The sequence below is a fragment of the Cantharellus anzutake genome (genome assembly GCF_015039405.1).
Source record: "Cantharellus anzutake strain C23 chromosome Unknown EI90scaffold_21, whole genome shotgun sequence".
Lineage (NCBI taxonomy): Eukaryota > Fungi > Basidiomycota > Agaricomycetes > Cantharellales > Hydnaceae > Cantharellus > Cantharellus anzutake.
In genome coordinates this window covers 325,203-349,640 of record NW_024066971.1, presented here as the reverse complement: position 1 = coordinate 349,640, position 24,438 = coordinate 325,203, and the positions used below count along the sequence as shown (strand labels likewise).

At 49.3% G+C, this 24,438-nt stretch overlaps 5 protein-coding genes across 5 annotated transcripts; all 5 read right to left on the bottom strand.

The window, feature by feature from the left end:
• Window positions 1–13,408: 13,408 nt before the first annotated feature.
• On the bottom strand, window positions 13,409–14,004 carry EI90DRAFT_3055778 (uncharacterized protein). Its single transcript, XM_039060174.1, has 2 exons — window positions 13,954–14,004; window positions 13,409–13,837 (listed from the first exon to the last, which is right to left on the bottom strand). Exon 2 carries the CDS (start codon window positions 13,726–13,728, stop codon window positions 13,552–13,554), a length of 177 nt encoding a protein of 58 aa, XP_038916443.1. The 5' UTR covers window positions 13,729–13,837; window positions 13,954–14,004; the 3' UTR covers window positions 13,409–13,551.
• On the bottom strand, window positions 13,698–14,697 carry EI90DRAFT_898430 (uncharacterized protein). The gene is made up of 4 exons (XM_039068208.1): window positions 14,528–14,697; window positions 14,301–14,464; window positions 13,953–14,235; window positions 13,698–13,896 (listed from the first exon to the last, which is right to left on the bottom strand). The coding sequence occupies exons 1-4, from the start codon at window positions 14,579–14,581 to the stop codon at window positions 13,855–13,857; spliced, it is 543 nt and encodes a 180-aa protein (XP_038916442.1). The 5' UTR covers window positions 14,582–14,697; the 3' UTR covers window positions 13,698–13,854.
• A 1,871-nt stretch (window positions 14,698–16,568) lies between these two features.
• EI90DRAFT_3123003 (cytochrome P450) lies at window positions 16,569–18,841 on the bottom strand (the record flags this gene model as incomplete). Its single annotated transcript, XM_039063554.1, has 10 exons — window positions 16,569–16,607; window positions 16,664–16,821; window positions 16,883–16,910; window positions 16,962–17,266; window positions 17,335–17,503; window positions 17,562–17,799; window positions 17,868–18,069; window positions 18,138–18,223; window positions 18,293–18,478; window positions 18,546–18,841. The coding sequence occupies 10 exons, from the start codon at window positions 18,839–18,841 to the stop codon at window positions 16,569–16,571; spliced, it is 1,707 nt and encodes a 568-aa protein (XP_038916441.1).
• Window positions 18,842–20,395: 1,554 nt separating this feature from the next.
• EI90DRAFT_2919010 (uncharacterized protein) lies at window positions 20,396–20,605 on the bottom strand (the record flags this gene model as incomplete). Its single annotated transcript, XM_039054679.1, has 1 exon — window positions 20,396–20,605. The coding sequence occupies one exon, from the start codon at window positions 20,603–20,605 to the stop codon at window positions 20,396–20,398; it is 210 nt and encodes a 69-aa protein (XP_038916440.1).
• A 1,588-nt stretch (window positions 20,606–22,193) lies between these two features.
• Window positions 22,194–23,138, bottom strand: EI90DRAFT_3055755 (uncharacterized protein). Its single transcript, XM_039060173.1, has 3 exons — window positions 22,573–23,138; window positions 22,296–22,495; window positions 22,194–22,232 (listed from the first exon to the last, which is right to left on the bottom strand). Exons 1-3 carry the CDS (start codon window positions 23,016–23,018, stop codon window positions 22,210–22,212), a joined length of 669 nt encoding a protein of 222 aa, XP_038916439.1. The 5' UTR covers window positions 23,019–23,138; the 3' UTR covers window positions 22,194–22,209.
• Between the last annotated feature and the right edge of the window lie 1,300 nt (window positions 23,139–24,438).

The following is a 24,438-nucleotide window of genomic DNA, read 5'->3' as shown; positions in this document are numbered from 1 at the left end:
GACCATTGTGACTTTTATATTAGATAGTTAGAAGTCATATGATGTGTAAGGCAGATGCCGAAAAATGCTTTCTCATTATCGAATACATAACCCAAAAACCTTGTACCGCAATTGTAACATCCTCACCATTGTGCCACCACTGTAAACTCAACCTGTAACCTTGGAACCATGTCCACCTCCCTATTCATCCTCTCCATGACAAAACCGCAACGAGGAGGGCATTCCCACGCCCAACCTCCTGCTGCCCGCTCCCACCAGTCCACCGGGTGGTTGGGCAATCACTCCCATCCAACCAGAAGTTCCCTATCAGGAACTGTAGCCTATCCCACCTCCTTAGGAGAGGGATATGGTCCAGGCAGCTCCAGGATGCCTGGCCACACACCCGCGGGTCCCACTTCCCACGGTCACCCACTACCGTGCACTGGTCCACCAACCCGCTTTCCCCAACAACTCCCGCTACCGGTACGCTCCCATGAGCGCCAAGTCACCGATAGCCATCATCTGGGTGACTCCCTTTGGGAGTCCCAGTATCCCTCACTACCGGCACGCTCCATTGAGCGCCAAGTCACCGTTAGCCAAACACTCCCAGCACACCCGCTACCGGCACGCTCCCAGGAGCGCCAAGTCCCCGTTAGCAGACAGCCAGGTGGCTCCCTCAAGGAGCCCTCATCATACTCGCTACCGGTACGCTCCCAGGAGCGCCAAGTTACCGTTGGCCAACCCACAGGTTGTACTTCCGTACACTCTTCCTATTCCGCTCTCCCTCCGATGGCTACGCAGCCACCTCCATCAGTGAGTCGAACGGCTCAGGTTGGGTTCCCCGGAACCCATTCCCGTAACAGAGTCACAGGGAGGGTTGTTACAGAAGACGGTACACGAGACAGTTGTAGAGCAGTTGTTAGTTAGCGGGAACCGCCTTCGGTGGTTTCCATACAAGACGCGTGACTATCTACAAATGGTAAGGTCGTGGGAAATCCTGCGAAACACAAACAACCTCGGCCAGCACCAAAACCCCAATGGGGAAAGCTTTGCACGAGGGGGGGGGAAAGGGGTAGAACGGGTAAGGAGGATAGGGTAGCGGGATAGAGGACGGAAAGGAGAAAGAGGGGAGGAGCGATAGAGAGGGGAAGTCTTTGACCATGCGACGGATATGGTCGTTGGAGACTCCGTATCCGTAACAACTATGACCGGGGTTGAGAGACAGCCCCCAAGTACCAGGAGGGTGACCGAGTCTGGCTCAGCGCCCAAAACTATACGACTGACCGCCCGACCAAGAAGCTAGACCATAAGTGGCTAGGCCCCTTCAAAGTTGTCAAGGTCATCTCCCCGGCTGCTGTCAAGCTCCAGCTCACCGCACGGCAAAAGGGAATTCACCCAGTCATATCTGTGACGAACGTAAGACCCTACCGCCTGGACGAGATTGCAGAACGACCCCCCGACCCCCGCCCGGGCCCAGAACTCGTAGATGGAGAGGAGGAATATGAAGTGGAAAAAATACTGGACTCTAAGTGGTTACACCGGAAGCTCTGGTATTTAGTAAAGTTCGCGGGTTGGCCGAACTCAGAGAATGAATGGCTCCCCCAAGACCAACTAATCCATGCCCCTGACCGGATCAAGGAGGTCCACCAAACACACCCCCACACCCCAGGAAGGGAGAGAACGAACCCCCTGGCTGCTTCGAGGCGAAGCGGCTTAAGGAGGGGGTGATGTCAGGGCACACCCACCTGACCCAGGTCCACCCGGACCCACCTGGCCACACCACACCTGCTCCCCACTGTCTATCCCTCTCTGTCATGACCATGCATTCTGACCCAGATGCCAGCCCTTATTCTGTTTCCTTTTGTTTCATTTTGTCACCTGACCCATTCAGTTTCTTACTATATATATATGTATATTACATTATTATAACTTTAGTCTGAATATCGACATGGTTTGTCCCCCCTAACAAGGCAGCCCAAGCCACTTCGAAATGTGGGCACTGAGACAGTAGGTGGGCACAGCGCTCTCTTGGAGTCGCTGAGGCCGAAGCCCAACCCCGGAGCCTTGTCCCGCCAGTCGTCCCCGTTTGCTGACCCGTACCTAACACTCTCCCTCCTCCTTCCTCCCTCTCCTCCCAGTTCTTCCGAATGTAAGACCGCCATGCTTCGGAAGACCAGCGGCCAAGTGCTTGGATCGTAGACTCGGGTACTGCTTGTGAAGCTAAATGCGTAGCTCCTCCTGAACGGAAAGAATGACCGGAGAAATCTTTGGGAAGAACAGCATGTAGCTTCCGCAAAAACCAGGATCAAGAAGGTAATGATCCATCGCCACAAATCCAAAGATGAGGGAAAAAGGGAAAACGAGCGTCACGACTCTGAATATACCGATTGAAAAAGAATAGTGGGTCAAGTGGGAAAAGTCGAGATTGAATGACCACCAGACTCCCATAAAAACGAGGATCGGTTTTATGCGTGGGCAGTAAGAACTGGTATGCATCTACGGCATCACAACGAATAAACTCGACAGAGCGGCGTAGGGTGAGTTTTCGAAAGTTCAATTTCGTAGAATCGTCCGGAACCACTAACTCCCCAATCCTAAGTAGACCATGGAAGGCGGTGAAACATATCGCCAAGAATAACCGATCGTCGAACTCCGACGAAACAGCAAAGCGGTCAACAAGAAGATGGAGGTGGTGAGACTCAATCGGCAACTTCCGTTTGATCGGTTCCCCATCTGTCCGTTCTGCTCCCCGAAGGACACTAACGACAAGAGGATGCTTTCTGACAGCTCGGGCTCCCGGATAGAAAGGTTGGAGATGGTGGACAATTCCCGATAAGTACGAAATGATCGTTCGGATGGATAATGGTTTACCGGATCTGCCAGTCTGCTTTGCCATATAACAAATGAAAAAACTGATTGTTTCAGGAGTCGGTTCGATGTCGCGGGTATGGATGTCACAGAAGGTGATGTACGAATTAATACCGGATTGATATGCTGATCTCGTCGACGCGTCGAGAGCATTAGACAAATAAATCGCTTGTTGACTTCGAAGACGATCCACTGTCCACGGGGCACGCTTGGGCTGACGCGCCCGGGCACTCAAGAGTGATCTCATTCTCGCAACACCCCAAGCGATTCCCGCTGGGGTTTGAATAAAGCGATGTCAAGCCCAGGACGCAGTCGTCGGGCGGTATCGAAAAGTTGACGCGATAAGGCATCTGCAACGGTATTTTGGTCACCCGGTATGTGGACCACTCGTACGTCCATCCCAAAGTCCATCATGCTCTCAACCACCTTGAAAAGCAATAACACGTAGTTCGGTTGTGCTGCTAGAGAGTGAAAAATGTCGACAGTGTTCATCGAATCAGTCCGCAAAAGGATTCGTCGCGGTTTATCAGGTAGGTGAGCAGCCCACTCGATTGCCGAGACTACGGCTAACGCTTCGTTGAAAAAAGTGTCCCCAAAACGGAGATCCGACACCTCGATCGATGCGACAAACGCTAGGTCCAGAGTTGGCGACCAGAAAGCCAAACCAACATTTGAAGCATCGGATAAGAAGACCAGGTCTGCCTCCTGTTCACGCCATGATCGGGCATATAAGAAGTTGACTCCCGGCGAATTAGCGATCCGTCGGATAAACCATGACAAGTCTTGCAAAACCGACTTATTTAGCCGAATTGGAGCCAAGGCGAGCTTCTTACCCCGTATCTTAGCATACGAGGATTGAAGCGCGGGTCTAAGAAGAGGGTAAGCATTCAACGCCCAGTTGCAATACCCTAAAAGCCGCTGCCATTCTCGGAGTGGATGACGACGAAGCTTGCCGATGAGAAATAATTCTACATCTTCAATCAAACTCTTTCGTTTGTCGTCGGGCATGGTTATTGTCATCGAATCCAGGGAAACTTGAAGTCCTATTATGGTAAGTTGTCTCCCGTATTCTTGCTTCCTCTTCTCATGTGGAATTCCGAGGTCGTCGAAAAGCCTCAGTAAAGCAACCTGCTTCCTTGGGTACTGAGCATCGTAAGGAACATAAAACTCGAGTTCTTCCTGGGCGTCGAAAGAAAAAACGTCATCAACGTAATGAAGAAGATCAGGTATACTTTTTTCATGAATAGCAATCCAGAGAACGAGTGCGTAGAAGGTACACCAGATTGCGCCCGACGCACGGTTCCCAAAGACGCAACACCGATCGACATGATAATCCTTGTCAATCAATGTCGCTTGCCTCGCCTGCCATCTTGGATGGCACGGTAAGAGTCTATAGGCAGAACTCGCGTCCGATTTGAACAACCAAGCTGGCGCACGACCAAAACTCGCGTGAAAGGTGAGTAACTGCTTTCCCAAATCCTGGAGGTTGTCCGGCCTAAAAGACCCATCCTCAGGGGCTATCGCCGCATTCAAGGAAAAGCTCCCTGCGGTATGATCGTTGACGAGTCGAAACTTGGCCGATCCTGGTTTGGGGACTGCAAAGCAAGGCTGCGCAACCATTCCTGGTAACAAGGCCGATCCGAAAGACGGTGAATAACGACCTAGCGACATCTCGAGGTCCCGTTGCGATCTCATGAACGATTTCTTCTCTTCGTCCTTCTCTTCTCCAAGTCGCTGGTTGTCAAGCCCCCTCTTCGTTGAAACCAACAACCCCGGTTGCGCGCACGGCCAGAAACCTGATCGAAAACCTGAAACCACCGACTGTACTAACTCTCGGTTCGGATGATGCTGCAATAAATCGTCAAGCTTATCCGGTTTCACAGGCGTTACAATTTTGAAAAGCTCGGGATATTTCTCAATCGTTTCCGTCACCAAAAAATGGGCAAAGTCATCAACTGGAACTGACGGGAGAGGTTCTCGAAAAAGAGTGGACGTTACTGAAGGCGTGACTGGATCCTCTTTCCCCCAAACAAAACCCCTAAGGTATCGCGGGTTTCTTATCGTCGCCTTCCACTCCTCAATTCTTTTCTGTCTTTTTGACCTCTTTTGAAGGGCAAGCCGACCTTCGGTGCTCTCCCTCACACTTGTCGCATACGTGTCGGTATCGGCAATTGAGGTGGGGAATTCCTGCGTTAAAACGTCTACAGACCTCTCCTTCAAGTTTCCCTTGCTTCCAGAAAGCTCCCTTCGTTCCTTTTCCTCCGCTTCCGCCTCCGTACAAGAAGGGATGGCATGATTCAACGTCATCGAAGGTGAGCCTTGCATCCTCGGCCAGTCTTTTCCGAAACATGACGTCGAAGTCAATGATTGATTGCTCTTTGAAAGGTCCGGCGCTTTCGAAAAAGTCACGGATATATTCCTTGTAGGTGCAAAATTCGCCTTTCCTGTGCGGATAAATGTAAAGGGCTGCGTCAGCATAGGCATCGAAGGCGGTGACCCAAGCTCCCTGTCCGCGAATGAGTTTCTTTGATCCGGCTTGGTCATAGATAAACTTGAAGGGTCCAGATTCGTGTACGACTTCTTCCTCTGGCGCTCTGTCGACTCGGATTGCATGGACTTTGTTGAAGTCGACATATTTATTGAGCAAAACCGCTTCCCAGAGGGATTCTGGGAATCGGGGCTTGTTGAGTTGTCCTTTGAGTCTTCGAAGGGCCTTTTTCTTATGTTCCAGGAAATATTCCCGAATCTTATTGGTTCACGTCGCCAGGGAAAGGTTTCGGTAATTCCTGTGATGATCCGACCTTTTGGTGCCGGCGAAGGTAACATCGGCATCGTCTGAGGTTCCGGATGAACTCTCACTCGAGCTCCCTTCTCCCTCGTCTTCATTGGATAGATCAAGTCCGGCATCCTGGATGAAGGTTCGGCGCTTCCTTCTCTTTCCATCATTCTGCGATGCGGGCAACTCAGGTTTTCGCTTCTTTGGTCTTTCTGCGGGGTCTCGTCCCTTTCCTTTCCCATCGTCATCAATCCTTGCGCCACCCTTCCCTTTCTCGAGTTGTTCGATGAATGAAAAGATGACTTCCCTATCGCCGTGAAGGTCGTACTGTTCTATGACCTCAAGAACCTCACGTCGCGCTTTCCGATAATCTTTCGATGATGCCGCTTCTTTCAATATCTTCTCAAGCGCGTCCTTGGGTTCCTGGTCAAAAATAGATGAAGCCCCTTCTTGGTCCTTCTCTTTTCCTGTACTCGGGCCAGACGTGCTGTCTCCTTTCTTGTCCTTTTCAACTGTAACTACTGGTGGTGTCCTCGTAACTGAAGTCTCCCTCGACATGAAAACCTCCCAAATGATTTTAGATGCGAGAAACCTTGGTTTCGAGAGATATTCAACACGAAAAAACAAGGACGAGGAAGAACAAGGAGGAGAAGAACCGAGGTTACAAAAACAAGGGAACAACCGAAAATAAAGAAACCTAGAAAAAACTAGAGTAAGCACTCGGGATCCAACCCACCGAGAGTAACCGGAGGTCACAACACCCCCCCTGCTCAGTGAGACCGAAACGCTTACCGGAAGTAAGGGACTCCGAGAGAAAACTACAACAAAAATCGCTTTCCAGGCTAACAGAAATAAGACTAAAAAGGAAACAAAGACAACGCCTTCAGCAGAGGTTGAGGAATAAGAGGGCCAGAGCCCAGAAGCGTGAGCGGACGAATAAACACGTACAGGATTCGTCCGAAGAAATCGACCCAGGTATGCAGCGGCAATAAAACCTGAATCGGCATGACTGTAGCCTCGGAAGACACAGTATGCGTAAGGCCAACAGCGGGTACGGCGCATAAGATGAAGGCATCACGGGATAATGTGCCATGCGCGAAAAAAGAGCGCTTAGTCCAACTGCACACAAGTCTAATTTAATCTCGTACCTCCATTAAATAACAATTCATTTTGTCACCTGACCCATTCAGTTTCTTACTATATATATATGTATATTACATTATTATAACTTTAGTCTGAATATCGACATGGTTTGTCCCCCCTAACAAGGCAGCCCAAGCCACTTCGAAATGTGGGCACTGAGACAGTAGGTGGGCACAGCGCTCTCTTGGAGTCGCTGAGGCCGAAGCCCAACCCCGGAGCCTTGTCCCGCCAGTCGTCCCCGTTTGCTGACCCATACCTAACACTCTCCCTCCTCCTTCCTCCCTCTCCTCCCCTTTCTTTTCCCTCTTCCTTCCCCTTTCTTTATTTCATTCTTCTCATCTTCCTCTTCCTGTTTATTTCTTTCTATCTACACGGACCACCTTCCTTTGTATCGATGTACTATTGACCCGTCCGGCCCACACACTCCGGACGGCTTCCCGCTGTGCCCAGCACGCGCGCATGCAGCGGACGCTCTCGGGATCCCCCACAGGGACACCCAGATGCCTGCGGCTGCCTCCGAGGATGATGTGGCACTCATCATGTGACTCAAGCCGCATGTACATAAATGTACCTGAAGTGGGAACCGAAGAAGTAACCTTCTTCTCACATTCTCCACTTCAGGTAAGTTACCTTGCTTGCAAGGTCACTTCCAAACCCACAATTGCGTGGGAAAAATGTGTTTATATTACTTTTACTTCTCATGTGATTTCCAATAGCATGTGACTATTCAATGAATTGTGTCATGCCATGGTTGTCATCACCATCATCATACCTTTAACTGACTGAAGTTCTCCGGTGGCATTTAGTGCATTCAAGGCTTTGCACACAGGCCGCATGGACAACGATTCATCGAAGTCTCGTGACAGTCTTAATGCCCGAGCTATTGTCAGGGCACATACCCTGACTTAGCCTGGACCCGGACCCGCGTCCGGACCCACTCCACTTCCCGCGCACTTCCTGCGCCGCACGCTCCATGTGCCGCATGATCCGACCCCGGATCCCACCTCATGTGACTTCCGGGTATCCCCGGAAGTTTTCGCCATATTGGGGCCACTGTGGGAAAGTGAGAAGTTAACCTTCTTCTCACTTTCTTACCCACAGTAGCTATGCCCTGAGATGGGCTGTGTTTACAGGCCAGACTGTGGACTGTAGAGAGGGGTCATGGGGACCCGGGGTCCGTCCCCTGACAGCTATGTGAAAGCACCACATACACACTGAATGGTGTCAATGCTCCAATCGGAGGTGGCACCAGGTCAATTATGACATGGCTGATTGTTTGTCCTTGCACACGAACACAATAGTCAGTGAGAGCATGTTCCCCTGTAATAGGAAGCTGCTTTTGCTCCACCGACTTCAAGATCCCCCCAATCCTTAGTTGGTAGACCCAAAACTTGGAACCACTCCTAAACCACTGGCCTGACTTTAATTACCACCATCCAACCTGATAAGAAGGCAGGGTGGTGGGTAACAGAGTGAAAGCCATGATGAGTTCACAAAAAGTCTGGTGTTGTGTGAACAAACCCATCCTTGATTCAACTCAAGATGGTCACTTACAGCAAGCGACAGAAAAAACCGCACACCTAATGACCCAGGCGGGTCTCATGATGATCCAAAATGGCAGTAAATCAGGGTGCCAATACAATCTCCATTTTGGCGCCCGTAACTGGGGTCCTAAGGAACCTAGCTTGTTTTGCATGTAACACTCGGCCACGGGTTTCAGCAAGGGGATCCTCAGGTGGTTTGAGGTGTTTTCCCATTGTTACAGGTGAACACGGTCAAGAGTGTGTTGAAATCTTGGTTTTCTTGTGCGCTGTGGCCAACTCACAATGTGACGTTGGGCTAGCGGCGCTTCATTTCCTTTCTTGGTATTCCTGCTACCAAAGTCAGTGCGCCATTGAGGCGACTGCTTATAAAAGCAGTGAACAATTTTTCACTTTCGTCTCCCTCAGTTCAACAACGATTGACTGAGGTGAGACTACGCTTTTACCACATGTTTGTGTTGTCACTCATGTATCTTCATATGCCCTAGCGTTTTACGCTAGGTAATTAGTTCTAATCTATTAGTTCAACAACGATTGACTGAGCGTAAATCGCTAACATCCTAATAGAGTGTGCCATTGGGACAGGGTGATTAGCACTCATTATTTTCCTACATTGTCAATCAGCTGTTTCCAATATATTCAGAATTATATTGAATAGTATTCATCCAAATTAGGTGTGCAGTTTTTTCTGTCGCTTGCTGTACATGTTCACAAGAAGAGTCCTATTCTTGATATGTTTGATACAAAAAATCACATGGTACGGAGTTAAAGACATAGCCGATCACTTCGGAGTAGGTGATCGGCTATGTCTTTAACTCCATACCATGTGATTTTTTGTATTGAGTACAGAATGTGAGAATAACGATTTAGCGTGAGAACATTTATTTACATTGAGTAAAAAAGCTATTATTTTGCGCATCCACGGAGCTCCTCAGACTGGGTACGAGTCTGGTCGCAACCCATGATGAGCAACATTGCAAATATTTGCTGATCTGCAAGCAAGGTCATGGTTGCGAAGCAACCTTTCTAGTAGTATAGTTTTCCCCTTTAATAATAATAACACATTCTCCACTTCAGTCTGAGTGGCCAGGGACCACTGTCCCAGATCGGGCCTGCCAGTACGCACGCCCGCTCCACACCCCGCAACGGCCTCAGTGCCGGACGCGTCCCTGACAACAGTACAATGATACAAGGGAAGGTGGTCCGTGTAAATAGAAAGAATAAACAGAAAGGGAGAATGAAATAAAGGAGAAAGAGAAAAGAGGGAAAAGGGAGGAAAGGGAGGAAGGGGAAGAGGGAGGAAAGGGAGGAAGGGGAAGAGGGAGGAAGGAGGAGGGAGGAAGGATGGGTAGTGGGGAGCGGGTGAGGTGGGCCTGGGTGGGCCCGGGTGGAACCGGGTCAGACGGGTGTGCCCTGACACTGTACTACTTACCTGAAATGGAAAGTTGAGAAGAAGGCTACTTCTTCGGTTCCCACTTCAGTGTCAGGGTTCAGCACCCTGCCCTAGGGTGCCCCAGACTCCCCAACCAATCCCTTCCTTCCATTCCCTCATTGTTGCCTTGTTGTTGCCTTTCTGTGTTGTGTACACACGCGCGCACGGGATAGCGTGGGAACTTTCTGAGCGAGCAGCTCGCCCAGAATGTTCCCACGGGTCACAGCCACAGTTCTGGGCGAGCAACTCGCCCAGAACATTCCCACACTTACCGGGCACTGCCACCTGGATGTTCCCTCCGGGTCACACTACACAACTCTAGGAGCTGTATAGTTGTGGGCATGTGACCCATTCCTTTATATAGCAACCATGCGGGGAGATGAGACCTTTACCCTTCTTCTCATCTCATGCCCCGCATAGGCAAGTGTATATATTATCTTTCCTCTTACTATACATCTCATGCCCCGCATAGTGTGAGGACAGGCCAGATGGGGGTTGAGGTCAGGGAGCCTCCGAGTCCGAGGCCGGGCCCTGACATTCAGGTTTGTTTATATACATGCAGCTTGGGTCATATGACAGGTGCCATGTCACCCTTGCACACAGCCGTAACCACCTGGGTGTCTCCATGGGAGATCCCAAGGGCATCCGGTGCAAGCACGCGTGCTGGGCACAGCGGGAAGTTGCCTGAGGTGTCCGGGCTGGGTGTGTCATGGGTGTGCTGCAGATGGGTCAATGGTGTCACAAACCTCTCGGCGCTAAGAGCGTGAGAACGGAGCGGGACAGAGCGAGAGTTGTGAGATCACGAGAAACAAGGTCACAAGCAAGAAGATCACGAGCCACAAGTCACAAGATCACAAGAAGTCAATTCAGGTTGGCGACCTGTGTTGACCAGTTGAAGAATCCCTCTTCACTGGTCAACTCCTTATATACATGAAAACAGGCTAACACATGCGAGATGAAACAAGAGAGACATCCGAGTCATACAGGTAGTCACAAAGCTACATGAATTGAGATGGAACTGAAATAGGCAAGACACATGAGACAAAGACATGTGAGACGTCCGTCAAGTCCGCTCCCACTCAGGGTTATGGCTAAACCGTAACAAATGGTACATTGATACAAAGGAAGGTCATCCATGTAGAATAAAGAGAAAATAAAGAAGAAGTGAAATAGGAAGAAAGTGAGGAAGGAGGGATGAGGAGAGAAGGAGGGAAAGAGGGAGGAGGTGAGGAGGGGTGGACAGCAGGGTACCGGATGGATGGATGGATGGATGGATGTATTCATTTTAAAGTACGTAACCGTGCCTATCGGCATATGCCGTACTATAGTGACTCGGGTGAAAAAAGTTTGGAGAACATAAGGATGTGAAGAAAGGAATTTGTGTGACCTAGGAAGTATGAGACATCGAGTAATCAATGGTGTGAAGGAGAATAAAGTGAGATGAAGCAATAACACATAAAGGGGCATGCGACCCCTGCACTGAGATTGAACAACGGGTGAGGGAGAATGGAGGTGGGAAGAGGTTGTATAGAGCCAAAGAAAAGGACATGCGACCCCCAGTGTTGGGGTCGCATGTTTTGCTGCTGTGTGCCTATGGTTAAGTCAATGTTTGAGTGCGCGGTTCTTGCGGGTGGGTGAGTTGGAGGGTGCTTTCACGGGTTTATGTCACGGTAGGCTGGTGAATGTTCCAGTGGCAGCGAAAGGCGATGGGTGTTGGTGGCATCTTGCTCATGCTTGTTGAATAAAGGCATGTGGCAGATAGGCCTTTGGTAGAAAGGGTAGTGGAGAGAAATGAAAGTGTTGGGGTGACGGCAGGACTTGAACCTGCATTCCTTGCAGTCAACTTTTTGTCGGCATATGGGGCTATCGTTGGCGCTACCACTATCGCGCCTCGTCACTAAGAGGTAGTGGAGAGAAAGATGAATCGGAAGGGTGTTGGGGTGATGGCAGGACTTGAACCTGCACTCCTCCGGCCTGCCCATGGACTTATGGAGGCTACCATTGGCACTACCACTATTGCACCTCACCAACCCAAAAGGTAGTGGAGAAGAGAAAAAGAAGGAAGGGTTGGGGTGACGGTGGGACTTGAACCCACAGTCCTCTGGCCAGTCCCGTCTGGGCTTACGGAGGTCACCATTGGCGTTGCCACTATCGTGCTCGTCATCCCAAAAAGGTAGTGGTGAGAAGAAAAAGGAAGGGTTGGCTTGACGGCGGGACATGCACCCGCACTCTTGCATCTCTCCAGCCAGTGCGGCTCTGGGCTTACGGGGTTGCGGTTGATTGGCATTACCACGGTGGCCACGTCATCCTCCCTTCAGATGTTAGAGGCCTAATTAGTTTTAAACAGGGGCACCGTGTGAAGGTTTAGGCCCGTGCCGGGTGTTCGCTGTGGTAGCAGAACTCCCCCTCGACTGACATCCATCGTCGAGGCCCAGCAGGGTACCGGGTCAGGTTGGGCTGGGTGGAGCTGGGTCAGGTGGGTGTGCCCTGACACCAAGAGACTTCCCCTCTGCTAGATCCGAAATTAGGGACCCCCAGGACAACCAGCAATGGCACAGCACTCCACCTGAGTCACTGAGGCCAAGGTCCTTCCATGCTACATATAAGGATAGAAAGGAAGAAGAGAAAGGAGAGAAAGAAGGAAAGGAGGAAAGAGAAAGAGGGAGGGAGAGAGAGCAGAGTGTGGTGCAGCATAGCATGCCCTGACAGAAATGAGGTTCTGTGGCAGGAGAGAATATATGGACCCTGAGTTCAAAAAGATGCAACATACATGCTCAAAAAAGTGGGCCTCAAAAATGACCTTAAAAGTTCACGAATCTCACTTTCATGCAGTTTTTCATGTGCAGTTTATAGGTGTGTCCTGGCAAATAATGTTACTGTATATGCTCATATATAATGAAGCAAGCTTCAGTGTGTAGAACCTTTTCTCTCTGGTCCATTGGTATACCTGACTCACTTGGCATTTAGTGATGGTGCGCATATTTTCAGTGATTTCACTCTTTGCCAGGAGGATGCACCTGCTGGAGCCTGCCCATGTCATGGAAAGGTGTGGCAGGACGAAAGGGCATTGAGAAAATTTGGCCACAAAATGCTTCTACCCTGTACTCCAAGGTATGTGTCCCCCATGTTGTGTTGGAGACCCTGTATTGAGGAAACAACCTTAATGTGACAGGGCGGTGTGTGGGTCCAGATGGGAATTACTGAGAAGACCACGTAATCATGGGTGTTTTAAGATCGGCGTCAGGAGAAGACGGCCGCGGTATCTAGAAGTGCTGGAGATGAGCTCCTTTGGTACATCAGTCTGTTGCAGCGAAACCTCTTTATTACGACGATGTAAGGATAAATGCGATTCTTCAATATTCCCAAAAAGAAAATTGTCAATCCACTAATGATCTTGACAAGGGTCAACTTTCATAGAGTGTTTTTTTATCAGAGCAGATTTCAATCAGATTTATCCCCGCCGACGGAGAAGTAGATTACAACAAACACGGCACACGGACAATTTCGAAAGAAGCACATCAAGAGCGACCGCGGAAATGCATATAACGTAGAAGATGTACCGCATACCTCATACCTATCGGAAGACCCAAAGTCGGTAGTCAGGTCCGGAGTCTACCTGGTTTGGCCACAATTGTAGCGAGTTGATTGAAGTGTTAGACGTCTGGTTGTGTGTCTCAGGGTCCTGGACCATCCCCGGCGTGTCCCCCTGTACTGAGCTACCACCAAAACCGATAACCAAGTTCGTTTCGGGATAGAAAATTCTAATGAAAAGTGCATAAAATTAATCATAAGCGCTTCCATTAGATCAACAATCAATACCGGGATATTATACTAGTAGGATGTCTTATGTCAGCAGCTTTCACAGTCCAAACGTCTGGAACGTTTGAGCAAATGACTTTCGCGCCCTGCTTGACAGCCCCCTCGACGTTGAGGTACATATCAGTGGACATGCTCTTGATGGAATAGTTGCTCCCGGACGCCTCAAACATCCACTATAAAAAGCGGCGCATCGTCTATGATGAGAGTTCCTCACAACGCAAGAGACTTATCACCTCTAGATTCAGCGCGTGGGGGGTGATTGGAAACCCAATCACAGATCTTCAAATTTGAAAATGTCAGTCAACTCGGTAGGCGGGGCTGCACTGGATGCGAACCAACTAAGAGGGAAGTGATCAGTGATGTGGACAAAATGGCTGTGTCGCAGGAGATATACCTTTTGATCATCGCTGGGTCCGATTGCGGTCCCCGCTTCACGGTTCACAATCTGTCCGATTCTTGTCGAGTGTGTTCCTTGGCAATAGTAGTTTCGGGTACTTACCAAGTAGGGACGGTAGTCGAAGTTGAAACGGTTCCAGTCGGATGCGAGGCCGAATGTCCATAACTGGTCCGAGTTCCGGACGTTCGATCCCCACAAATGAATCAATCCAGAATCAAATCCATAATCAATGTATTTCCGATCTAAGCCAACCGCAGAATTGGTTCCTGGATAGAAGATCCTTTTGTCAAGAGGAATTAGCTGCTGGAACGAAATAACGAGGTCCAGTAGGGTGGGGATAATGACCTAAACGTGTTCGAAGCAGCGCCATGCACCCGAATATTCCATGCTTGTCTGTTTGGGGAGTCAATGACACGCATGCGATTCCTCCAGGGACCATCGACATTGAGATATGTGTTAAGATGGCTCTTAATGTAGAACTGTCCAGGAGAGGCGCGTTCGAGGGTCCACTGGATTTGACAAATGGGTCAGATGTGATGCAGGTCAACGGATTAAGCTCTGAAGATCCGAACCTGTTGGCCTTGTCGCTGAGGCGAACAGGGGTTAGGGATGACAAACCTTGACATTGAAGAAGACCCGTTCAGTCTGAAAGCAATAATATGGAGTGACTTTCGAAACGCACTGGCAAGTGGACGTGTTAGACGCCGATGAACTAGGGATCAAGATCGCGACCCACCTTGTCATCTCCGCCAAGTTCTGCTGAGAAGGAGCAACTCGTATTCAGGATCTATATCATTGCATAAGGTTTTCCATCCTAGCGCTAGGATCTCGGTGACTGACGACGTATGGCAGACCCAGCTTCAACAAGTTGTCGCCTACCGGTGACCCCAATAGCTCCGGATCCCAGTGCTGATGGGGCTTTCGATCATACGTTTGCAGAGAGATTGTCGTGCCATTGCCAGTCTGACCAGAATCGAGGTCCAAACAGAGGCTCGTTCCAGGGTAAATAAGCCTGATCGGGCGGACAATAGGTGGAATGAATCTTCCAGAAGAAACGCTCTCGGCTGACCTGCAGTGAGTTCCATCAAAGATAGCCTGCCAGGCTCTGGGTCTGGAGGCCCCAACAGCAAGAGCTCCATTTCGTGGCTCACCATAGATATTCAAATACTCCGAATGACCCACATTTCTCAGGTAGATCTCTTCGCTTGTGCTGGTTTCAACCACCCACTACGGAAAAATTGAGCCGACTATGAGACAATGAGACGCAGTGTCAAACCTGCTGCGCCATTCCATCATTGCGCTCCCAGCCCACGACGTAGTGAGTCCTACCGAACAGGTAAGATACTCAAGGAGATCTATTAAAGTGGGGCGAACTGGGGCCCCATAGTTTCGTCAGACCCTGTTTAACGCTACTCTTCGCGATCACACACCCAGGAATAGCTAGGGCTGTCACCCGCGAGGACAGTCCCGCTGCTCAAGTTCCTAAACTGCCCAGAGGCTCGCTAATTTTATCACTTTGCTAAGATGTGTCGGGACGCACAACGTAGACAGTACCATCTTGAAAGGTCATGATTTTGTTAGGGGCAGGGCCTGAAATCCATTGCTTTATATAGGACATACCAGAACCGCCTCTTCAGGAGAAGATAACGGCTAACCATCGAGTTACTACCGTCTAGTCCGAGTGATAGGTACCAATGATTACAAATGATGGGACTGGGAAACACCAAGAAGCGCTGTTGCGGATTTAGTTTATCGCAGCGACCTCATGACCAATCAGAATTCATGTAGCAATGATATACACCCCTGCTCTGCATCGTCAAATTCATATAGAAGCAAACAAAATCGCCTGCACAAGGTCTGAACTCATTAATTCTCACGCTTGCTTCTTGTACCCGACTACTGCTGTAGCCTTTCCCGGCTGTCCCTGGTGCTGAAGGAGTTTCCTATACTCTCTCCGGGTACGGCTAAAACTACATGGTCTCGATTTCCTCGATCTAATGACGACGCAGCTGTTCTCTGGCCTCCGACTATCTCGCTTCGCCGCATTATATGATCCTCTCCCATTAAACCTGTGCATAATCTTATCCCAAGCATAGACATAAGTTCGTTTAAAATGTAGCTCTCAAAGACATCTGCAGGCTGTAGTGGTCGAGAACGTCATGCTCCCCATACACAGAGGCTCTTTTATCATCTCATGAACGGACCCTTCTTTACCAGAAAGACGTACCTGGAATTAGCTATACATGCAGCATTGAACTGTCGGATGCGGTATCAACTTGCCAGAGTCGATGGCACAGTCTGATTCTGATCTCCATGCGCCATAATTGTTGGGATTGTGAACTGTACGGCCGTGCTCGATGTGCAAGATGCGGACATAGCTCGGAGCTCAGAACAGAATAGTGTACATGAATCCTTATATGAAACAAAGGAAAAGAGTCACTCCGAACGCCTTAACACATCTCGTTGCCACATTCATCATCATCACATCCGGTAAAGTCTCGCCATCCTCCTTATCCTGCCAACGGTCTCAAAGGAGACATGGGTCTTCGAGCAACCGACTCAATCGCGACTCATGGAATGTACTTTGCAACAAGACTCCGCGCGAAACGCAATCTAGTTTTGAGCGAGACCCATTTGAATCCAGCATCCACCCTAGATATAAACGAGGATGCCACTGTCTAGTCGAAGGGAATCACACTCCTGCTTACCTTGACGTACAACGTCAGGGACGCTTTAGGGAAAATTTGTTCGAGGCCCTTTCGACCTAGACATCCCTTCCATGAGGGCGGCGGGCAAGAGCCAGGAGGCGCATCCTCTTGTTGGCGGAGTGTGAAGGTGTCGAAAATTTGAAGGATGCGGATCAACACTACATTTTAAAATTGGTGAAGCGTCCGTTGATTTTGGGAGAGACCATTAGTGATACGCACTGAAGCTGGCTTCATTGTATGCAAACTCCTGTGAAGACAGTTCGTCAGACAGTGCCACCAATCCATGAAAGTTACTTACCTGACCCAAGCAAACCCTTGGGCCTGCATTAAAAGGAATAAATACAAATGGATTTTCCGTCCATTTCTGCACTCTTTCGTCGATCCAACGTTCAGGGTCGAAGTCGTCCGCATCATCCCCCCACAGATCTTTCCTTCGTTGGAGGGCTATTGGAAGATAGAAGATTAATTTGTTACCACTAGGGATGTAGAACGGTTTTCCATTGGTTTGACGGTCCCCAGGGATGAGACAGGCTGATTTGGATGTTCGACAATTGATTGGGATTGGAGGAAATAGTCGTAATGTCTCATTGAGAACGGCACGCACTAGTAGGTAAAATGAGTATTGCAATGTCAACTTTGTCTGTGCCCGAGTAAAAGGCTGAGTCGCTCACAGTAGTTCATTTTTCGAATATCTTCAAAAGTTGGTGATCCGCACGGGAGATGAGCCATCACTTCATTGTGCAACTTGGCCGTTACGTCTGGATGTAAAGACAGTAAATAAATCACAAAGGTGAGTAATATTGATGTGGAATCCCGAGAAGCCGACAGAATGTTGAATAGCTGTGCGTAAACAGAGTCAGCTCCAAATCATCGCAGGAGCCGTTGGGATATGACGCACTTCATTACGGATAAGTTTTACGTCGTTCGTCGCATCCGCCAAATGATCCACTAAGCTCCCATCACCAATCGCACATTTCCTGTCTCCCCTCACTTTTTTATTCTTCAAGGCATTGGCAATGAGGGGATGAACGAATCGGTCGATTATCTTATTGTCTTCCTGAGTCTTGTCTTTCCAGAGCTCCTGAATTGCCCAAAATCTTCCCCTAAGACTGCGAAGAAAAGTGGCCTCATGAATCCTATCAATCGCCTCGACAAATTCGCCATATAGTCCCTTTGATATGACCTCCTTTTCTCCAAGCCTGACCTTCCGGGGAGGGGGAGTGGTGAATCGAGGGCGTTAAAATCCTTCGTACCGAAAAGAAATTCGCCCGCCGCATCCAGAGTAAAGCGTTGAAACAAATCCTGAACGTCGACGGATTGTGCCGACAGAGCTCGGTTACGCATGAGAGTAACTGTCTTATCGACGTAACGTTCCAGAATTTCGAAGTCTCGGATACGATCCTTCGCTATATGGGTAAGGAGAGTGATTAGTATAGACTTGGTAACTATATATAGAGCTGAGTTTTGTACGCACTGAAGAAAGGTCGCACTAACGCTCTGTGTGCCTTTGCTTCGGCACCGTCAGTGGCGAGAATACCATCCCCGAATACTCCGCGCAGCCTATTGCGGGAAATGAGATGTAGCAATAACAAAGGAGAAAGGGAAACTGTCCAGAGAGTAGTAACGTACATCATGTTTAACTCAGGACCCTTGTGAAAAGAATTAAAATGGGTTGCCAAAATGGCCTGCATAATGTGATGATTTCTGGTAAAATAAGTATCTGTCCACATCGCTCCGAGATTGAAAGTGTCGTTGTCCCCGAAAAATTGCTCCATGTTCTCGAGAGCATATCCTTCCTCGTGTTTTTTCATCGACCTTCCATCGTGTAGAAGCACGTAAGTGAGCCTCAAGCACCACACTAAAAAGTATATTTTGAACGTACGCTGAAATGATATCTAGATTTCCAGGCCATTTTCCTTTGAGTTTAGGAACCAGAACTGCACCTCGTTTCTTGGCCTCTCGCACATTCATGTAATGCGTATATTGTGTCTCAATTGACCAGTATGCTATACTGATCAAGATAGTCCAAAGACTTCGTGTTAGGTATCCAACGCAAATCGAATGGGGAATAATGAGAGAGATCACAACATAGGTAACCACGGTAAGGGGCCCAAAAAGCTTGGTGAGGTCGATAAGAAGATATAGACGATAGTTGTACTTGAGCGCGAGGGAGACCATCCCTAACCGTAGCAGGAGGTTGAGTGAACGGGCTCTAGCGGTGTTGGCATTAGTACAGGGGGTCCCGGGTTATAAGTTTTAGCGGACTGGCCGCCGGCGACAACCGCACCATCGCCACCAAGACAGGAACGCGCATGGGCTCATAGTTCTCCCGTCTTCTTCCTAATCCATTGGAGTAATGCAATTGAATTCCCTGAGTCAAGAACAAGGACATGTACACTATTCAAGCGCATCTCTCCCCCGCATTCTTCGTCGTCAAAGTTGCCAGTGCGTGACGAGCTCGTCGTGCCCGTTCGTAGCTTATCTACGGCTTGGGGCGTGGGAATTTAGCCCGGCATTTTGGGTCCGAGCTTTGGCGCGGAGTCTCGATGTCACTCTTTTGGGTGTATTGAATTGTTGTGTTGGTATTTGTTTGGGCCAAGGCGGCTCTTTCCGGACGTGTCGCACGACAATCTCACCTCGGCCAGCACCAAAATCCGTAACGAATTACTCCGACTGAGTATGTACCCTCATATTGGTGCAGATTGGGCAGTTAGTTAGCAGGTGGGTAGTGGGCTGGCGCAAATATGGGACTGTGTGCACGCCAGGTTTGAGGGTTCATAGTCTCCCCGTTCAACAATTACAAGCACTGTACTACGAACCCACGCCATATATCCATCGAAATTTGATGTGTGCAACAGGCTTGCTTGTAGCCCCGTACACATTGTGGCGGACTCTGCGCGTTCAAACCCGGGTGCATGAGAGGTCGTTGTGCATGGGTAATATAATGGGAAGCTTTACATGAGACTCACTTACCATCATCTAGATATTCGCTGATCAGGGCCCTGACAGCTTCATCGTTAATTAGACTGAGATCTGGGCGAAGACCCTCATCAATATGCACAAAACGAAGGCGTATAGAGATCAATGACGACCTCTGCCAAGCCGGGGCCACAAGCCTGAAGTAGTAAGCCCAGAAGCTGAATTAACAATTTTCCGGCGCTGTATACGGCATCGCGCCAACCGGTATATCGAAACGCCTAGTACAAATTGTCAGGGGTCGACCGTCGTCCCCCGGAGGAATGAGGCGCACTAGAATAGACTGCAGACGATGGAAAGTGCGAGGGGAAGAAACTGACAAGCCACAGTCCTACCCAACTCGGGTATATAGTGGTCTCACAACCAAGGCCCTCGACTGCAAGTTGGGGGCAAATGTACGGATGGTGATTGAAGTCATGGGTCAGATGCACCGATCGTGAACCGATCCAGCTGCGGAATATAATCTGATCGTATTCTCCATTACGCGGGAGTAAATTCCGAACGGATGTAGCTCACGAAGACCAGCGTAGACGAACGACGAAAAAACACACACATCGTCATCTCGAATTAGAAACGTTTCCGTCTCTCGTTTATGCCAGTAGGATTCGGAGAAGCCACAACTCGCAAGACATCGAGTGAGACAAACGGCGCTTGCTGGTAACCCCACGCAGCACCGGATAGCATATTTACCTTTGGGATTCACGAACGGTTCTCTATCAGGCTTCAAAAGCCTCCGTACGTTAGGGGAGGCTCATTCTACTCGCCAATGTCGCAATAGACTGGCGCTACGACCCTTACGTTGTTTTCCCGAATTATGATGTTTGTGCCACGGCAAACGTTGAGTAGGAACAACCATGCAATGACTGATAAGGTTGGAACGTTCTTGGCTCGCCATTGAGAAGGAGATGGTATCACAACTAGGACGGCTGTGATGTATGACAGGGTTGCTAAGTCCCAGGGAGCCATTAGATGAGATACGTGGGAGCTTGTGCGCAAAAAGAAGATTCAAGCCTAGATGGAAGAAGGGGGAATGTAGGCGAGGAAGCTTCGCGTGATTTCTGCCCTGGTACCACGTTCGCTTCCGAAAAGTCAAAGACGAGAAAAATGGAAGTTGCAGCCTCTTGACGTGGACCGGCCGGTCGTCTAATAATCTTCACAACCGACCCGGCTTGACGCCCAGTTGGACACTGATAGCAATAGGGAAACTATTCCCCAAAATGATCGGAGGCTTTGCCAGCGCATCGCATTGAGCAACTCTCCCAATCCACCGCCGCCAGAAAGTGATAGGTTAACCACTGTGCAAAGACCCCCTCTCCAAATCGCATCTGAACTGCCAGTGCTAATTTTATCACCGCCGGAGGTCAAAATCCCTGGCATGTCCTGGAAGGAGTCCGCTGATCTAAGGAAGATCCGAAAATGGGACGAAGCACTGGACGTTGGAGCAAAAGCTGCAAGCTCTGTCTCGATCACCTCGGTTCGACTATTCGGATCCTCCACCTCCTCATACCCGGTCCTCTTCTCCAACTTGGCTTCAGTTGTTCCTGCTGAATCTTTCCCCAATCCCCCACTCGTTCGTTTTCATAATGGTAAGGATCCGTCGAACAAAGTAGGGACATTCGTTCCGTTCCAAATTATAATGATGGCGATCGTCCACGAGAACCTCCCCCGTATGAGTTCATAGAAGATGGCTGAGTCTCCGACGCTAACGAAAACAGCAGGCCCCACTCCAGTCCCAACCCCGAGTCTTGCTTAAGGGGATTCTTGTAGTGAATTCAAAATACAGTCAGATAGAAGCTAATTAGATAGCAAATGTCAACCTAGACACTTGCCTGTTCCTATAATCCAACTCGTCAAAACCACATCTCAAAAAAATCAAAAACTCCGAGGTTTAGTCGCGCTGACCTCCAGTCATTAGGGTAAATTGGGTCGAGGATCGCTGGGGGAGGATGTCATGAAGTCGGTCCTAGGATTGAGCGGAAGCAAGAAACACGTCACGCAACAGAGCAACTGGTTGAGATCGAACTGATCGTACGGGAATGCGATCTCTTGGATTTCCCTGGCCCTTAATTCACTGCGATGTCCAGCCTTTTATAAGGCATCGATGTACGCGGCCAAGTGGTCCTGGGAGAACCATCTCACTTCCTCCCATTGATGGTCGCCGCTACGCGAGCAAATCCGCTTGGTCCAGTGGGCATAATGCCTCTTTTTCCAGAAGTGCCAGCCCCTCCTATCAATAAATATATCGTAGAGTGTTGCGCAATGTTCGGCGAGCATTATCACTACTGCTAGTTCCTGCCCTCGCCGTTCCTCCAAACATGCTAGGCGATGGCCCGAATGCTTGGTCATATCCGGCACGCAGGAGTATGAGCAGACTAGTGTCTTTAGATCCTTTAAGTCCCCCAAGGATAGGCACATCTGTTCGGAAAACTGCCAGAGACTGGCTTCGTGGTCTGGCCAGTCAAAGCCTTCCGCAACCATCATGGCATTTTCCTCCTCGCTATCATCCCGATCGATTGGCCACACCGGTTCAGAATTTGACCCCTTCTCCCCCCTTCATCACTGCTCTCGCTTCACTCGAAAATTCCGAAAAGTGGTGAGACCTTGCCATGATAGACGTGGTAATTCTCCTAACGTTGCTAACTGCCCCATCCTTAACAAGTGTTAGCCGAAGGAATGGGATGATGGAATTGATGTGCTGCACACGAATTGATTGGAGTGAGCTCCAATCGGACCCAGGGAGAGGTATATATGGCTCGAGAAGGACACCAGGATGGTCCAGTGTAATCATTTCTATGGAACGCAGGCGGCATTTCGATGTAGAGCTCAGATCCCTCCTTGTGATCTGATTGATGAACCGTGTGAGTCCCGTATTTATATTGTGGAAGGCGCATTCCTCCAACCCGCCAACCTCCAAATCACCAGAGCTGATACTTTTCTCAAGCTCGTGAAAAAATATTTGTGCAGGCTCGGATTCCCCCCCAAGAAAGAACTCGAGTCTCCGAAGCCTGGGGCACAATCTGATGCCCTTGATCAGTCGCTTGGCTTCCTGCGCGGTGTCGTGACGTTGATGCTCCTCCCCATTTAGGGTTTGATGCTCCCAAAACCCGATCGTAATACATATCGATTGGACATATCCTCCGATCGAGCGATGTGGTGGAGGTGTCAGGAGAAGCTGATTTATGTCGAGACATTGGTGCACTGTGCTGCCAAGCAGCGATAAAGGCATCGTGATGTGCCTCCAAAGTAGTGCATCTGTCATGTTGCAAAAGTGTTGACTGGTGACGTTCAACGTCCTGAGAGTTGGGCGGTCGAGCACAGTTTCGCAGATGAGCCTCTGGAGCTCAACCGGGAGAGTTGTGAGGGATGGGGGTGTACGCATTTGAGTTCTGGCTGGATGGGGATATCGAAACAAGTGGTTATGTGGGACTGGTTTTTTATCCGCTTGAGATTCCGAATCTTTGACTTGCGGAGAGGCAATTATGACACTTACTATGCTCAAATTGTAGTTTCCAACAATCCGACAAACCAAATCAGAGAGGGAAGCTCGTCGTGGCTAATCCAGTTTGTTTACGTTCACCTGAGACCGGGTGGGGATAATAGGAAGCAGAGCTAGAGGCAATACAACACTGAAGACCGAAAGTTATCGGGACAGGCAGGCGGAATACTAAGCTGTTTCTGACCGTGTCTCGAAAGCAAGCACGCAGAGGAAGAAGAGGAGAGAGACAGCGGACTACCAATCTCATGAAGGGACTTATGAGTGACCCAAAGCCAATGCCATGGATCTCCATAGTTAATTTAATAATGTAGTACAACACGCTTCGGCGCTGAAATCAGAACATAAAGAGAAACTTGGACAGCGGTCCCCGGAGTACGATGCGGGAAATACACACCCATGAGTATCAGCCCCGATGAACAAAACGAGGGTCCACAGAAAGGAGACCCCTCAAAGCATTAGTGAGAACCCTATTGCGGTGGGCACAAGTATAGGAGCACAACTGCATCAACAACGAACAAGGTTGTGTACATAAGCCAAACTTGTTGAAATTCGTACCTAGAACTGTGAAGTGAAGATATCATGTTGCTGAAGAATACAATGATCAGTGCATGTGTGCATGTGAGAAATCCGCCAATGACTGCTGCGCGCTAATCACTGGGGAACAGAAGCACACGCTGCAGCTTGCTCTATTGTGTGCTGGAGGATCGATATCGAGTGAGAGTTGGAAGGAGGATGATGTGATGTCAATGTCATCGAATTGATGATGCGTCCACTCAGTGTCCCCCGCGGCCAGCTTCATGCGATTTGAATTCAGTTTAAGACGTTAGGATTAATTGTCAGAGCAGTGGAACGATGAGCTCAGGCTAGATGAATATATCATGAGTTAGGGATCTAAAGCTTCGAACAGTCGAGCACAGAAGTCCGGAGTGGCGCATGGCGGAACAGTTGGAGCACGAAACATGCCCATGTGTAGCCACGGAATGCAAGGATGTATATGAGAAAGTTCTTTCCATCCACGAAAATGAAGCGCCACGTTATCCAAGTTATGATCATCCAAACGACACCCGACCCAAGGGAGATAGTTAGGATAATCATTAGAATCCCCCCAGTATCATCTGATGATGCGGGTGGTTAGAATGCAGTGTGTGTACTAGCTGGCATGACAAGCTAGTAACGCCCTTTGCGCTGAGGAACGACATCTTGATTCACTTAGTCTAAAAGAACAGTTCTGTGACGATCGTGAGAGGCAGTGGAATGCCAAGTAGCTCTATTACTCACAAGCGCCCTAAAGGCTATTGGGTAT